A 15,828-nucleotide genomic window follows, 5' to 3' on the forward strand; every position below is an offset into this window, starting at 1 on the left:
AGTTTACAGTTTACTTAGTCATCAAATTTTATAAAAGCTTAAAAATAAAAAATATTTTAGATATGTTGGCATTCAATAGAGTTTGTTTTCCACGGTTTATTCAAAATGTAGTCGCTTGTCTTATTATATAGATCTATTATACATTTCATTAAAGTCTAATGTTGAAAGGCCAAAACTACTTGCATAGATCTATTTAAATTCCACTCAAATGTTTTAATAATTGATCAAAGACAATTTATGGACTATTATGGTATTTATTAAGAAATCATAAGTCGATAGAGTACAACGTGGATTAGTGTGAGTGTGTATTAGATCTGTAATGAGCTTTCTGTTGCACTTGGCACAGACGTTAAATTGTATGCATGTATAAATTACTTAGAGATTATTAGTTGCTATGAACTAATGCAGAATAAAATGTGTGTGACGTGAAATATGAACGTGTATTTGTGTGTGTTTGAATTTGTTGTTAATAGAGTGCTGATGAGTGCGTTGCGCCGGAAATCAAAGATGTGCTTGTTAAGCTAATAAAAATTAACAATGATTGACTGGAGACGATGACGATAGATGACAATGCAATCCAGACAATGCTGTACAATCAGCACCTATCATGTTGCGTTGGCACCAACTACAACAACAGCACCACCCACAACTGGCAGCGTGTGCTCCTCTTCAACATCGCTCGGTGTCGTCGCCGATGTTGATGCTGTTGACGTCGCCGATGTTTGCTTGCCTGGCGTTTCTGGCATGTCGTGTACAGCAGGTCCATTGTTATTCTCATTGACATTTGTATATTCCACTGTAGTCACTCCAGCAGCAGCAGCAGCATCGACATTGTCACCAACTGTGTTGGTTTGCTGAGCTGGGCTGAGTGCATTTACTGAGGCAGTGTTTGCTGAATTATTGCTGGTATTGCTGTTGCTGATCGCCGATTCGGGACTACTGTACATTTGTATGACTGAGTTGTTATTCATGTTTTCCACCGAAGCTCCCGATATGGACAGATCGTCAGCAGAGTCATCCGCCTGATTATCCGTTTGCACCGCCTTCTCCTCAAGCAGATGATCGCCTTCGCGTATTGGCCGCTGCGCTGAGCCATACTGCTTGGAGATTTGCAATAGTTCGCGCAGCGTTTCGTTTTCCATGCGCAGCTGTGATATTGTTTGCAGTTCCCGCTGCACATTCTCATCATCCGCAGTGGCCGCTCGATGCATGACTGCCGCCATTTCGTTGATCTTTTCACGCTGTTCGCGTATCACCTGCCAAAGGCGTTCGTTGTAGAGCTCCTTGAAGTTAAATTTGCTGTCCAGCACCTTGGTCACTGTGTGTTCCCGATACTTTTGCATCATCAGTTCCATGGCTCGCTCATAGTCCTCAATGCAGATTTTAAGCTCGCGATTCTCTTTAAGTATCTCAGAGCTGTTAACATTCTGTTGCTGTATGCGATTGACCATGTCCGCATTCGTTTTGTTATTTGCAACCCGATTAAGAGACTCAATATCCTCCTGATATTGACGCAAGCTTTCAACAAGACGATTGTTGGTCTCAGCCTCTTCCAACAGAGCTGTGCCCAGCGCATCCAAATCTTTGACACGACTGGCCATACGCTGTGCGTCCATTATCATCTGTCCCACTGATAGGTTCGACATTTTGCCGATCCTTTAACTACAATCTACCTTTCTCTTAAGTTTCCCAATTCCTATTTTCCTTTTTGTTTGCAGCGGGTCTCGCTACCTGTAACAAAGAACATCTTTAACTTTTGCTTTGTACACTGCTTTTCATTTTTTAATTACGTTGCACAAGTTTTGTGACTTATTTATTGATCCTATTTGTCTTGTGCACTCTGTTTGCCAATCATTAGAATTTTTAAAATAAAATTAAACCATCGAAAATATTACTATTAGAAATTTTGGTACGACCCAATTATTATAGGTGGTTTGACAGCTGACAGCTGAGAAGGTTGCCATCGTTTTTTTCGAACAGCAATGTATTTAAAAATTTATCGAACGCAATTTATCAATTTATCGACAGTCTATCGTTGAGGTATTTAATTTGAAATTTTAACAGTTTGACTAGTTTACGTGGCTTACACAAAAAAAAGAAAACTGTTTCAACAATAAATATCTAAAAGTAATATTTCCTATGTATGAATGTATGATATACTTACCTTAATTAATTCATATGTACAACAGCTGTTAGAATATGCGATGACGCACAACCATTTTTGTAAAGAAAGTTTTTGTTACAAGCTATCAATATGGAAATCTGAGTCATAATGTTTGCGTCTTATTACTTATAGGGTTATTAAAACAGAAGCAATTTAAAGGAAATAAAAAATAAAATTGGCAGTCAATAAAGTTTAAACTAGTTTAGCATTCTAATGCCTTTTTTTTTGAATTTTTGACCTTTAGATTTAGATTTGTCGAAAAGTTAGCTTAGAGAATTAATTAAGAATTCTAATGGTTCCAATTTGTTTTCGAAGCTTCGGCATTTATAAATGTATATGCTTTTTTTTTCAGAGAATTAGCAAATTTTTATTGTCATTTTTGTATTCGTTTTTTTTTTTTGTATAAAATTATGAAGCTATCAGTACAGAATTTGAACTTATATCAAGAGGTGGAAGACTAACTATATAAGTAGGTAAATACTAGACTATAAAATGCACACATGAGCTATATAGGCCCTTATATAGGTAATAAATTTTAGAACACTAATTAAGTACTTAACAGCTAATACATTTTTATATATAAGTACAAAGTGTTTAAGTAAATGTCATTTGAAGGTTTGAAAAGTTATAAAACAGAGGTAGAGGAATAGTATATATCCTATATACGAACATAGACTAAAGATCACGAGTTTAGACGCCAACGCTGTTTAGGCTGCCCGATGAGAGATTCTCGGAGCGGCTGGATAAGCGTGCACGCTTAAGAATAACACGTCCCGGCTTGTTTGACGCCTGCAGGCGTGGGCTGTCCAGAGATGCTGCCAGTGAGGCATCCGTTGCTTGGTTAAGATTGTTGTTGTTGCCACCAGAGCCACCACCAGCAGCGGCACGTTCCAGCGTGCGCTGTGAGCGTCGCAGCGAAGAGGAAGACATGCGCGCAAGACCATTGAAGCCCAACGCTTCGGCATCGTAGACAACGGGTTGGCGCTGGAAGTAGCCCAAATCGTTATCTTGCGAGTCTTTCTCATCATGTTGCTGCTGCTGCAGCTGCTGTTGCTGCTGCTGTGCCAGAGGATTCAGTGTAATGTGTATATGTCGCGTGCGCGGCTTGTTTGGCGAACAGGTGTTCAGCGGCACAAAATCCTCGCGTAGCTCTGCCAGGCGTGGCTTGTTCTGTGAGTTGTTGCCGCGTGAGTTGCGACGGCGACACAGGCAGAGGCAGGCACTGATCACGAGCAGGATTAGCAAGGCGCCGCCACCAATGGTGCCCGTAAGCAGCGGATTCATATTGAACGTTTCGTTGTGGCTAGGTGTCGTGGTGTCCAAGGTATGCATCGTCGGCTGTGCTGTTGTGCTGCTCCTGGGTCGTTGAGTTCGTCCCTGCTTGAGCGCACTGAACTCGGATGCGGACATGGCGCTAAAAGATTGCAATTTAAATTCGTAAATGGTGCCCGGCTCGAGTGCAGAGATCTGAAAGCTACGCGTCTTGGCACCATCTATGGTCGCCTTCAGGTACTCGCCGGCCGAAGCCGAGGGGCGATAGTAGGCATAGTAGCCGGATATCGATTGCTCGTCTGCATCGCTGGGCAAATGCCAGTAAAGCACGACCGCCGTTTGCGAATACTCCTTAATGTCCAACAGCTCGGGCACAGGCAACGGAGCCAGAGTAGCGCCACGCTGCAAATAGAATTTGCCAGAAGTATTACTCTCCTTGTTGTCGTTGTTGGAGTAGACGGCCATGATTCGAAACCGATAGCTACGGTCTGGTCGCAAACCCGTTACTGATGACGTGAAATTCCTAACCGCCGCATCCGAATCGTGTCGCTGCTTGCCGTAGGGTATGTTGTCGTTGGTGGTCTGCCAGGTCTTCCGTTTGCCACTGTCGGTAAGCATGCGGTATTGAACCTTGAAAAACTGAATGTGCAATCCATCGTTGCGCACTACATGCCAGCGCAGCATCACAGACTCATCCGATAGTCGGGTAACATTGGGTGCAGATGGCGGTACCATTTGCTTTTGTTTGCGGTTGTGTGTGGGCCGAGAGGATGATGACCTGCCGCCCATGCCTGTGCCGTTGCCCTCGCCGGCTTGTATCTGTGTAGGATTGACTTGGAGTAGGGTGCCAGCGCTGTGTTCGCCGAGCACATTTCTGGCAAAGCACTGCACATAGCCGGCATGTCGCTTCAGCACTCTGCGCAGGATTAGAGAGCCATTGGTTGGCAGCTCCGCCTCGGTATCGTAGACGCTGTGCTCGCCATTGAGCAGCCAGTAGATTTTCGGCGTAGGCGTGCCCGTGGCCGCACACTCCAGCTCCATGAATTCACCCTCGTTGGTCAGATTGGCGCTGGGCGGACGCACTATGCGTGGTGCCTGCTGCACCACCAGTTGAATGAAATGCTCCAAGGCTGGTCGTATCCCATTGTCCAGGTAGCAAATGTAGGTGCCCCCATCCTTTGGTTGCAGTCCGGAAATCTGCAGTCCATAGGGCAGCACTCGTGTGCGGTTGTTGTACACAGCTCCAGGTACATTGGGGCTGCTCCAAACGGCCGTGGGCGGAGGATAACCCACGCCTGGGCACAGCAACAGCACAGTTTCGCCTATTCGAGCCAACACTTCTGTTCGCACTCCTTGTCCGTGTAGCAGAGCTGGCGCTGCGCTCGGCAATGCTGCAGCCGGCACCTGTAACTCCAAGCGACTGTGCATTACCAGGCGCTGGCTCGAGGCTGTGTTGGTGGCCGCGCAGCTGTATGTGCCGCTGCTGGCCGTGGACACATGTGGCAGCAACAGTGTACCATTGGAGTCGCTCAGCGTTGAGACAGCTGGCATCTCGATGTCATTATAATAGAAGCTCCAAGTGGGCGCCGGATTGGACATCACCTGGCCACAGTGCCAGAGCACAGTGTTGCCTGCCGCTACACGCCAATGAGCACGATTGGCCATGTTGTCGCCGCTGATGGTGGCCAGCTCTAGACGGGCTGTGGTGGAGGTGACAGCCAGTGGTCCGAACCAGGCCACACAACGATACTCACCCAGAGTTTCGGTTCGTACAATGACACGGAGCTTGGATATGTCATTGTCATGAGTTATGGTTATATTCGAATTGTTTTTGGCGCTGCTCGACTTCAAATACTTAAAGCGCGGCGCTTGGCTGCGGGTCGAGGCGTAACTCCATTCGAAATGGTCCGGCGGCAAACTGGTCTCACACACAAACACCACCTCGTCGCCAGAGGGCGCCACTGTAGATTCGGGCGGGCGCAGTATTCGCACGCCTGGCCCAGCCGACGGCGAGCTGGCCTGTAAAACCGGAATTGCTGCAAGCAACGACGTCAGCACCGACACCAACAGCAGCAGCGGCGGCGGCGACGGCGGTGGCGTTGATTTGTAGCGTCGCGTCACCGACATTTGGAGGCGCTGCTGCAAAAGGTAAAACTAATTACAAATGCCAAATCTGTGCAAATTTAACGACTTGAAATAAAAACAAAAAAAATCAAAGCGTATATTGTGTATTAGATTTGCTGGCAGCGGGCAACAGGTACTGCGCATGCTTACCTGCTTAAGGTTCCGTCGTGTTCCTTTTGTTCGGTTCTCGACTTAGCTAGCCGACGCGTTTGCGCAGAGTCTGGAAGCAGGTTTTTCTTCTTTCAATTTTACACAGTCGTACGTTCGCTCATTATATGCTCGTTATATTGTTAACTGGGAAACGAGTTAATTGTTTCGTTTGCAAGTTACCGACATGTAAATAAATATATGCACTTAACAACTTGTAGGAATAAACAATAACATTTTATTATTTGCCATCGAATTGGATGCTGCAACACGACAGCGACGCCAGTTCAAGACTACTGGTTCATTCAGCTGAAAAATATCTTTGACTAGTTCAATGGTTCATTAGGCATAACTCGCGTGTGACTGTGTGTGTAAGTGCATGTGAATGCCAGTGTTTATGTCAGAAGAAGAGAGCGAGAGAAAGAGAGCGAAAGAAAACAACGAAGCCCAGTTGGAAATAAGATGCATAATTTAAAGAATAAGTTAAAAATTTTTCACTGGCCGAACCTGCAAGCACGTTAACTAAATATGTACTAATATAAAATATTTAAAGCGGTTTCGCAACCAAAGAAATTTTCTAACGAAAAACAACGGTGCTGCTCTAGCACATTTTACAATGAATAAAAAATTATCAATACATTTTTTCAACGAATATTTGTTAGGAATCAATTAACTTCTAAAAGAAATACTCATTTTTTATACAACTTAGTTTATTATATTTACTTAAAAATAGTATTTTCACAATTTTCGTTTCTAGGCAGGCGGTTTTTGGACTTTAGCTAGTTCCGCCTTGAATTTAACAATTGTCTCACGTGCCAACTTAAGTTTATCCTTAAGACTTACGATCTCGCCTTTGACTTTTTGCTTCACATTGACAATGTTGTCTAAGGTTTTGCCTTTCTTTTCCTCAACTGAAATGGTAAAGATCAATATTAACCGTATTATATAGCTAGCACTATATATGCATTTACTTACAATCTGTATCATGGTTAAGCAATCCATTTGCACTCTGTTCGGAGAGCGTAAGATAATGCTGCATTATCTGGGTGGGCTCTTGGAAAACAATTTCTTCGTATGATTCGGATACTAATCCTTTTTTGGTATCCATTGTCGTGGAGGAGGTCAGCTCGCCATCCACGACGGGCGATTGGAACAGCTTCAATATGTGATAGCAGGTTACAGGCCGTTCGGATGGGTCGTTAAAGTAAATCTTGATAACAACTTCGAATTCACCCCAGCCGGTTTCAGTAATTTCGTATGGCGGTTTGACAACAATGCGATTTGGATTCGCATAGCTTTCGTGCAGTTTGAAGTGTACTTTCTTGACATAAATCGACATATCCTCATCATAATAGGGCTTCAGATAAACTTGCCATTGATGCGTGTGTCCATCCTCCTCTCGCTTTTTGCCAAAAGAGCGTGCTTTATTGCCATACACAATTGGCTTAACAATTGTGACGCCTTTTAAGCGTCCTCCAGATTCCGCACTAAATTCAGTCATATTGAATGTCTTATATTCAGTTTTTAATTTTTCATATTTTATTTTGATCAAAACCAAAACAGACGCTGCTTCTTTTAGTCTTGCGGTGAACTATCGATACTCTTATTCGATAGTATTGAAAGCAACTTTTTCGCCGCAGTAAAACATAAACAAATGCTGTATCTCTTTCTTTCGCCGTAAATATCGATATATGCTGCGTAAGTATTAGTGGCTTTTCGTCGCCATCCCTGGTTGTTGTTTTCCTAGACGCTAATACGCTACTTCGACCACAAAAACATTGTAAAAATAATTTTTTATTAATAAAGAGCCGAATTAATAAACCAACATGATGGCGCGCCGCGGTGGAAAGCGTATACGTATGGATGATCCGCCTCCGGCACCAGAATACGATGAATTGCACAGGTAAAATAAGAGCAAGCGCGAGCTAATTGCAATTTTTTGATGAGAAACTGTTTTTCAACAGCGATGCTTTAAATGAAAGTACATCTGATGCAGATAGTCCCACTAAGCGAATGACGCGACTGCGAGCACGCGGTGGCGTCCGTGACAAACCACCAATCATTGATGACGATGAGGATGAGTTCTTTGCGCCAGTTTCGCGCAAACGGAAGACGCCACAAACACGCAAACCCCCAGCGGAGCGAAAGGAGCGAATTGAGCGACCGCGCAAAGAGCCAGTGGAGAAGGCGCATCACGAACGCATCGACAACGAGCGTGAAATTACAACCGACGAGAATAGTTTATACTATATTGTGCGACACTCAAAGAATCCAATTGCGGTAAATATGAATACATCAGAAATGCTTTTGAATGTTTATATGTGGGTGTATATGAGCGTGTGGAAGAGTGAAAGAGAGAAATGTCACATATTTGGGTCGTTTGACCACGAGAGAAATTATAAGTTGAACAGTTGAAATATCCCTCAACTATATTTAATAACCAAGAAATCTATTCGTAACGCAGAGCATTGTTGATCAATGGATTGGACAGTACAAAGCGAATAGGGAAACAGCGCTAGTCGCCTTGATGCAGTTCTTTATAAATGCTAGCGGCTGCAAAGGCAAAATATCAGAGGATATACAATATCCCGTTGATCATACGGCTATCATACGTCGCATGACAGAAGAATTTGATGAGGTAAGTAGGATTTTTTTATGACCAGACAAGAACACTACTAAAATTTAAATTTTTCTGTAGGAAAGCGGCGAGTATCCATTAATTATGACCGGTACACAGTGGAAGAAGTTCAAAAATAACTTTTGTGACTTTGTGCAAACGCTTGTTAAACAATGCCAGTATTCCATTATTTATGATCAGTTCCTAATGGATAACGTGATCTCGCTATTGACTGGTCTGTCCGATTCGCAGGTGCGTGCCTTTCGTCATACAGCAACATTAGCTGCTATGAAGTTAATGACGGCACTAGTAGATGTTGCGCTTCTAGTATCGAATAATTTCGAAAATGCAGCCAAGCAATTTGAAGCTGAGCGCGTGAAGGTAAGAAGAGTTAAATATAAATTAATCTATCACCTGCAATAATTATTGAATATTTAAGTCACGTGATCGTCGCGCATCGGATCGCTTGGACTCGTTGATGACAAAACGCTCAGAGCTGGAGGAGAATATGGATGAGATCAAAAGCATGTTAACTTACATGTTTAAGTCGGTATTTGTACATCGTTACAGAGATACCCTGCCAGATATACGAGCCATTTGTATGGCTGAGATAGGCATCTGGATGGAAAATTATCCACAAAATTTCCTTGACGATTCGTATTTGAAATATATTGGTTGGACGTTGCACGATAAAATTGGAGAAGTGCGTCTCCGCTGTCTTCAATCGCTACTGCCCCTCTATGACAAGGAAGAGCTTAAAGGCAAACTAGAGCTGTTCACGTCCAAATTTAAAGACAGAATTGTAGCGATGACTCTGGACAAGGAATTCGAGGTGTCCGTTCACGCTGTTAAGCTGGTTATCAGCATACTAAAGTGAGTTTTAAAATGAAACAGAAATATGTATATATAAACGAATGGATTTGTTTTAGAATACATCCGGAGATTTTGGCTGATAAAGATTGCGAGATTGTCTATGAGCTGGTCTACTCCTCACATCGAGGAGTTGCTCAGGCCGCTGCAGAGTTTCTCAATGTGCGATTGTTTCACTTAACCGCCGACATGGAAGAAACTAAGACAAAGCGTGGTAAATTGCGTCTACCCAATACACCACTAATTCGCGATCTCGTGCAATTCTTCATTGAATCAGAGCTGCACGAGCACGGTGCATATTTGGTAGATTCCTTTATAGATAGCAATGATATGGTGCGCGATTGGGAGTGCATGACTGATCTACTGCTGGAGGAGCCAGGTCCGAATGAGGAGGTGCTCGACAACAAGCAGGAATCCACATTGATCGAAATCATGGTGAGCAGCGTTAAGCAATCTGCATCGGGTGAGGTGCCCGTGGGGCGTGCCAGCAATCGCAAGTTTACGCTGAGCTCCAAGGAACTGAAAGCTATACAGGATGAGAAAGTGAAGTTAACAGAGCATTTCATTGTGACGTTGCCTGCTCTGTTGGAAAAGTACCAGGCTGACAGCGAAAAGTTGGCCAATTTACTAGCAGTACCGCAGTACTTTGACCTAAATCTGTACACCACCAACCGGCAGGAGGGCAACTTGCAGGCACTACTGGACAAGATAAGTCAAGTAATGTGTATGCACACTGGCCGCGACGTACTCGAGACCTGTGCCAAGACCCTGGAATGCCTCTGCGCCGAAGGCAGCGCCACATACACTCGCTGCAACATTGCTCGCTCCAACATCATCGAAAGTGCGGTCAACAAATACAAGGATACCATCGTCGAATGGCGCAATCTTATTTTAGGTGAGCACTTAATTTACTTTGTAGAAAAATAGCTATTTGATAGTTACCCGAAACCAAAGCCTAATTTCTTTTTAGTGTTTAAATACTTATTTATCACTTATTTATTAATATTAATGTTATTATTAATGCAGGCGAGGAGACACCCAACGAGGATGATATTTACAATATAACCATAACGCTAAAAGTGTTGTCTATTTTGTATTCGTCGCACAATCTGAATCCATGGGATCTGTTTAAATCTCTGTTCCGTGACGTCGAGGAGGCTCAGTGCAAAGACAATGTTGAACGTTGTCTACCCAATGAGGCACTGGCGTATTGCATTGAGGCCTGCTACTTCTCGATTAGCTGGGGTCTCTACTACGTTGAGAATGATTGCGAAGCGTTGAATGTGGCCCAGGTTGTTGCCGAGCTACGCGGCAATTTAGACAGCTTTATGTCCGCCTGCTTTGAGCTGACACGTGACGGACCCACAGTCCAAATTCAAGAAGCTGTGCGTATGAAACCACTTGTTTTATAAGTTGTTTTTAAAAAACAGTTTTATTCTTCGACAGGCTTACCAGTCCATTTGTGATCTGCTTATCATTTATTCTGATCAGCTGGCGCGCAGCGAGAGTGAGCATATACGCAGCTTGGAATACAAGTCGCGCATGGACGAGCATCTCATATTGGACAATTTTGTGCAGCACTACGTGTTCTCATTGAAACAGGTTGTTGCCCAGGATGAAACCCGCATCGAGGAGTTGCACAAAAAACGAAACTTTTTGGCCTGCTATTGTAAGCTAATTGTCTACAACATAATTCCCACAATGCGAGCAGCCAGTATATTCAAATATTATGTCAAGGTAAGTCAAATTTGATAATTTCATATTAAAAAGTAAAAGTTTCATATTAATTTAAATTACCTTATCCACTCACTTACAGTGTTATAACGAGTATGGCGACATTATTAAGGCTACGCTAGGAAAGGCACGTGAAATCAATAAGGTAAACTTCGCCATGACGCTGCTGTTAAGTTTAATCACCGTGTTTAAAAGCCTACAAGAGCAAAGTGATGATGGTATTGTGTCAAAGAGCTCACAGGAGTTTATAGATCTGAAAGAGTTAGCTAAACGTTTTGCGCTTACTTTTGGCTTCGATGCCCTTAAGAATCGCGACTCGGTTGCTTCCATACATCGTGGCGGTATTTACTTTGCTGCCAACAAGCAACCTGATGATCCAGTTCGTGCACCTACTAGAATTCTATTTCTGGAGGTGCTCAATGAATTCAACTACAAATTGCTGAAGCAAGATAAAAAGGTAATCATGGCCTTTTTAGACAAGGTGATACCGCCGGGAATGCCGTCAAGTCGTGCCGAGGAGTGGCAGCCCCTCATACTGTATCGTAATTCCCTGCTGCACGGCGAAACGGACCAAGCGCCGGTGGCCACACGTCGAGCGTACACGAGAAAGCGCAGAGATCATGGTAAGCAGTAAGACGTTAATTGAATTTTGCTTTAAAATAAAACACATTTGTTATTTAGATGAAGATGACGAGGAGGAGGAAGACGAAGACGAACACAATGATCCCGACTATAGAGGCTGAGATCATCTAAGGCAATTAAATACATATTAGATTAAGGATCTATTCATTTAGCATTAAGAATAAAGTGTATTTGTGTAACTTCAATAAGAGCGTATTTGTAATTATTGATATATTGCTTTTATATACTTAACTTCATTATAAATCAGTGTATACAGTCTAGAAAATATGAGGTGAGTTGGTCGATTAATTCAGTTGAGAATACCGGTTCGAATGACATGTCTGGTACTAAATTGAATAGATTTGCACGGTTTATAAATATCAAATTTTGCGTTAAAATTCCATTTAATTTATATTTTTAAAAATGACATTTCTCACTTTTCAAATACTTATTCTTCTTACAATCTAACGAATTCTCCGATAATTTCTGAGCAAATGCTAGTTTATCGCTGAACATTCTTTGAGTCGAAAGCCTTCATGTTCATAACAATCTTGTATCGTCCATTTAAAGGCAACCCGGTGAAATCAAGAAGAATTTCAATATCAAACGGTTCGAAAATCATTTCAGTCTGCAAGAAGGACACCACATTTTGTTTATATGAATATGATATATATATATATTTGATAAACCTACGCCAGGGTAAAAGCATTTGTCTTTTACATCATCCACGTTAATTACGTGATTTAAAAAATTCTTGTACCAATACTGAGGCTTGTCATACATAATTGGACAAATGTTAGGTACAGTCATACCAAATGGAGTCTGCAGCCAGGTTATACGGTCAAACCGAAATAACTGATAGCTAATCTAAATTATAATTAAATGAAAAATATAATTTAGTTGAAACATTTAAATGAAAGTTACCTCAATCCGATCCCCATATTGAATATTCCATATGTAAGTAACATTGCCAAAATCCAATATCTGATCGCCATCGGGTACAAGCGCCAAGTTAGAACTATCATACAGAGCTGTAATGTCAAGAACACTATCTGGTTGATTGGGACAAACGTCGAATACGTCAGAGTTGTCAGGAATAAACTTATATTTCAAGCCCCACAATTGCTTCGCGAACAAAGTCACGATTAATATGGCGTATTGACACTTTAGTACAATGCACATTGTTGCCGTTTTACTTTTCAAATCACTTTCGAATTGATTTTTGAGCTTCAGAAACTGGGCTATTTATACGCTAAATTTAATTATATAACAATGATGACCGCAATATAATTTACTACACGTGGTTGTCTGATATCGCCCAATTAGAAAGGGGTGGTCCTGGTATCAGCCTAGATATATATAACAAGTTTATATAATATCCATTGTGAATACTCTGTTCTATGGTTAGGAGCAGCAACATTAACGGAGGATCATTTTATCCCGTAATAACAGATTTTTCAGTCGCCATTTAATATCCCGTATAAGATCGAGAAATTAATCAATCCATGTCAAGACTGCTTTAAATATCTCATTTGTCGGTCCTTTGCCTGGAGACCTAATCTGTGGTGTTATTTCAATGCAAACATCTAATCTCTACAGACTGAGTTTTACGAAGTGTAGCCTAACGACAAGGTAATAGTAGTTTACAGCAAAAATATAAGAGCTATTAAAGAACATAAAGTAATCTACATTTACAATAAAGATTCCCACAGACAGACGGATAGACAGGATGTCAGAAATGCGAACATACGAAAAATGCAATATCAACTTTGGCTATGTTTCTGATCACGAATATATAAGCATTTAAAATAATTATCTTATATTTATTCAGTGTTAAAAACAAGCTTAATACATAGTTAGTTACAATTTATTTAAGAGTTAAGATAACAAAAAAGGATTATATTTGGGGGTGCCCGACTAGCCGTATCTCCTAGTAGTTCCGAGCAAAACACTGTTAACTTTTTAATTTAGCCTTTCAAATTGACCCTCTACTTCAATACATATGTTAGTTTTCCGCATTACATTTTTCGCGCTGAAGGGTTTCACTGTGACAATATTTTTATACCGGCCATTTAAAGGTAATCCAGTAAGTTCGAATACCAAATTTAACTCAAACGGTTTATGAATAAGTTGAGTCTGGGAGACGAAGATAAAAATGGTTAATTACAAAATATTTTATATTTGATAAACGTACTCCAGGGGAAACGCATTTGTCCTTCACGTCTTCCTTATTGATTATATTTTTTGTCCAATATTTATACCAGTACTGCGGCTCGTCATACAGTATTGGACAAATGTTAAAAACCGTCATACTGAATGGTGTTTGAAACCAACCTATCCGATCAAACCGAAATAACTGGAAGCTCACCTTAACAGAAATGCAATTGTAATGTTGTTAAGATTTTATTTTTCTCAATGAATTAATATACCTGAATGCGATCCCCTGGATGAATCTGCCATATCACGGTGCTATTGCCGGACATTTGAATCACACCATCCTTCTGCATAATTGTGAAGTTAGACATATCAAATAATCCATTGATGTTAAGGACATTATCTGGTTGCTTCGAACAATCGCTAAAGAACTCATCATTCTCAGGAACAAAAAGGTATTTCAAGGCACTCGATTGCCTTACGAGCAAAATGATAAAAAACACAGCGTAAGGATACATCGATCGTGCGATATTCGCTTCAATTAAAAATTGATTTTTGTGCCTTGGGGATTGGAGTATTTATACACAGAAGAGCTAGTTGTAAAACACTGATACTTATCAATAATTACATAGATTGCACTTAATTTGAGAGTGGAGAACTTCGGTATAAATCGAGGCTAAACACATTAATTGTATCTAACAACTTTTAATGTATATAATTAATTATATATATATATATTATATTTCGACATATTTGTCTACCTTAGAAATACTCTTCCATACATATATTGAGGGTATAATGGTTAGTGAATTGGCGTAGAAGACCCTTGGTCAGAACGACGAGCTGAATTGGTATAGCCATGCCCTTTAGTAGTGTCATAAGGCACTAAAACTAATTCAAATTTTTAACTTATATATCATCCGCAAATGTCATATCATAAGTTTTCAATACCGCATCGTATTTTTTTTAATAAATACATTTATTTTTTAGACAACAATAAAAAATGAATAAAAAAAACAATATTTTATAGGTATGCCAATATCTCAGCTGTTTGTGGAGCGGAAATGACTGTTACATCGAAAATATAAACATTCATTAATTTACTTTAGTCAATTAAGTTGCAGACAAACCTTGTTAGATATAATTCGATTTCCAGGACCTCCTCTTTCAAATTAATCGCAATCTAAGTATCGTGTATATGTAATTATTATGCAAAGTTTCAGTTGCTGGTTAAAGTATAAAAGCTGAAATCCCCAAGCCACACAAATCTATTTTAAATTGAAGGGAATAATGTATCTTTACGCTGTGTTTTTTATCATTTTGCTCGTAAGGCAATCGAGTGCCTTGAAATACCTATTTGTTCCTGAGAATGATGAGTTCTTTAACGATTGTTCGAAGCAACCAGATAATGCCCTTAACATCAATGGAATATTTGATATGTCTAACTTCACAATTATGCAAAAGGATGATGTGATTCAAATGTCCGGCAATATCACCGTGATATGGCAGATTCATCCAGGGGATCGCATTCAGGTATATTAATTCATTGAGAAAAATAAAATCTTTACAACATTACAATTGCATTTCTGTTAAGATGAGCTTCCAGTTATTTCGGTTTGATCGGATAGGTTGGGTGCAAACACCATACAGTATGACGGTTTTTAACATTTGTCCAATACTGTATGACGAGCCGCAGTACTGGTATAAATATTGGACAAAAAATATAATCAATAAGGAAGACGTGAAGGACAAATGCTTTTACTCTGGAGTACGTTTATCAAATATAAAATATTTTGTAATTAACCATTTTTATCTTCGTCTTCCAGACTCAACTTATTCATAAACCATTTGAGTTAAATTTGGTATTCGAACTTACTGGATTACCTTTAAATGGCCGGTATAAAAGTATTGTCACAGTTCAGGCCTTCAGCACGAAAAATGTAAAGCGGGAAACTAGCATCTGTGTTGAAGTAGAGGGACACTTTGAAAGACTAAATTAAAAATAAAGAATGTTATACTGGGACAACGAGAGTGCTGTATGATGAAATGATAATACATTATATTGTACACATTGTACTCTCACTTGTAAATTGCAAATAAATTTATATATATATAATTACTGTAC

General features: G+C 40.7%; 6 protein-coding genes across 9 annotated transcripts; 2 read left to right on the forward strand and 4 right to left on the reverse strand.

The window, feature by feature from the left end:
- Positions 1 to 230: 230 nt before the first annotated feature.
- Positions 231 to 1,948, reverse strand: LOC111605020 (FGFR1 oncogene partner 2 homolog). The gene is made up of 2 exons (XM_023323350.2): positions 1,791 to 1,948; positions 231 to 1,731 (listed from the first exon to the last, which is right to left on the reverse strand). The coding sequence occupies exon 2, from the start codon at positions 1,644 to 1,646 to the stop codon at positions 606 to 608; it is 1,041 nt and encodes a 346-aa protein (XP_023179118.2). The 5' UTR covers positions 1,647 to 1,731; positions 1,791 to 1,948; the 3' UTR covers positions 231 to 605.
- Positions 1,949 to 2,682: 734 nt separating this feature from the next.
- On the reverse strand, positions 2,683 to 6,011 carry LOC111605016 (interference hedgehog). Of its 3 annotated transcripts, none has more exons than XM_023323346.2 (2): positions 5,711 to 6,011; positions 2,683 to 5,572 (listed from the first exon to the last, which is right to left on the reverse strand). In XM_023323346.2, the coding sequence occupies exon 2, from the start codon at positions 5,561 to 5,563 to the stop codon at positions 2,855 to 2,857; it is 2,709 nt and encodes a 902-aa protein (XP_023179114.2). In that variant the 5' UTR covers positions 5,564 to 5,572; positions 5,711 to 6,011; the 3' UTR covers positions 2,683 to 2,854. The 3 variants fall into 3 exon arrangements, with proteins under 3 accessions (XP_023179114.2, XP_023179113.2, XP_023179115.2); XM_023323345.2 differs by having other exon boundaries at positions 2,683 to 5,575; XM_023323347.2 differs by having other exon boundaries at positions 2,683 to 5,590.
- A 410-nt stretch (positions 6,012 to 6,421) lies between these two features.
- Positions 6,422 to 7,312, reverse strand: LOC111605031 (YEATS domain-containing protein 4). Its single transcript, XM_023323363.2, has 2 exons — positions 6,683 to 7,312; positions 6,422 to 6,618 (listed from the first exon to the last, which is right to left on the reverse strand). Exons 1-2 carry the CDS (start codon positions 7,206 to 7,208, stop codon positions 6,461 to 6,463), a joined length of 684 nt encoding a protein of 227 aa, XP_023179131.1. The 5' UTR covers positions 7,209 to 7,312; the 3' UTR covers positions 6,422 to 6,460.
- Positions 7,313 to 7,388: 76 nt separating this feature from the next.
- Positions 7,389 to 11,868, forward strand: LOC111605030 (cohesin subunit SA-1). Of its 2 annotated transcripts, XM_023323361.2 has the most exons (11): positions 7,389 to 7,610; positions 7,672 to 7,987; positions 8,172 to 8,345; positions 8,406 to 8,705; positions 8,764 to 9,197; positions 9,254 to 10,089; positions 10,221 to 10,579; positions 10,641 to 10,931; positions 11,011 to 11,551; positions 11,610 to 11,677; positions 11,802 to 11,868. In XM_023323361.2, the coding sequence occupies exons 1-10, from the start codon at positions 7,534 to 7,536 to the stop codon at positions 11,669 to 11,671; spliced, it is 3,390 nt and encodes a 1,129-aa protein (XP_023179129.1). In that variant the 5' UTR covers positions 7,389 to 7,533; the 3' UTR covers positions 11,672 to 11,677; positions 11,802 to 11,868. The 2 variants fall into 2 exon arrangements, with proteins under 2 accessions (XP_023179129.1, XP_023179128.1); XM_023323360.2 differs by lacking the exon at positions 11,802 to 11,868 and having other exon boundaries at positions 11,610 to 11,687.
- A 1,643-nt stretch (positions 11,869 to 13,511) lies between these two features.
- Positions 13,512 to 14,227, reverse strand: LOC111605045. Its single transcript, XM_023323381.2, has 3 exons — positions 13,979 to 14,227; positions 13,744 to 13,917; positions 13,512 to 13,685 (listed from the first exon to the last, which is right to left on the reverse strand). Exons 1-3 carry the CDS (start codon positions 14,219 to 14,221, stop codon positions 13,512 to 13,514), a joined length of 591 nt encoding a protein of 196 aa, XP_023179149.1. The 5' UTR covers positions 14,222 to 14,227.
- A 766-nt stretch (positions 14,228 to 14,993) lies between these two features.
- LOC111605044 lies at positions 14,994 to 15,703 on the forward strand. Its single transcript, XM_023323380.2, has 3 exons — positions 14,994 to 15,236; positions 15,298 to 15,471; positions 15,530 to 15,703. The coding sequence occupies exons 1-3, from the start codon at positions 14,994 to 14,996 to the stop codon at positions 15,701 to 15,703; spliced, it is 591 nt and encodes a 196-aa protein (XP_023179148.2).
- Positions 15,704 to 15,828: the final 125 nt, after the last annotated feature.

This window comes from Drosophila hydei, unplaced genomic scaffold, assembly GCF_003285905.1.
Source record: "Drosophila hydei strain 15085-1641.00,03,60 unplaced genomic scaffold, DhydRS2 tig00008114-arrow-pilon, whole genome shotgun sequence".
NCBI lineage: Eukaryota > Metazoa > Arthropoda > Insecta > Diptera > Drosophilidae > Drosophila > Drosophila hydei.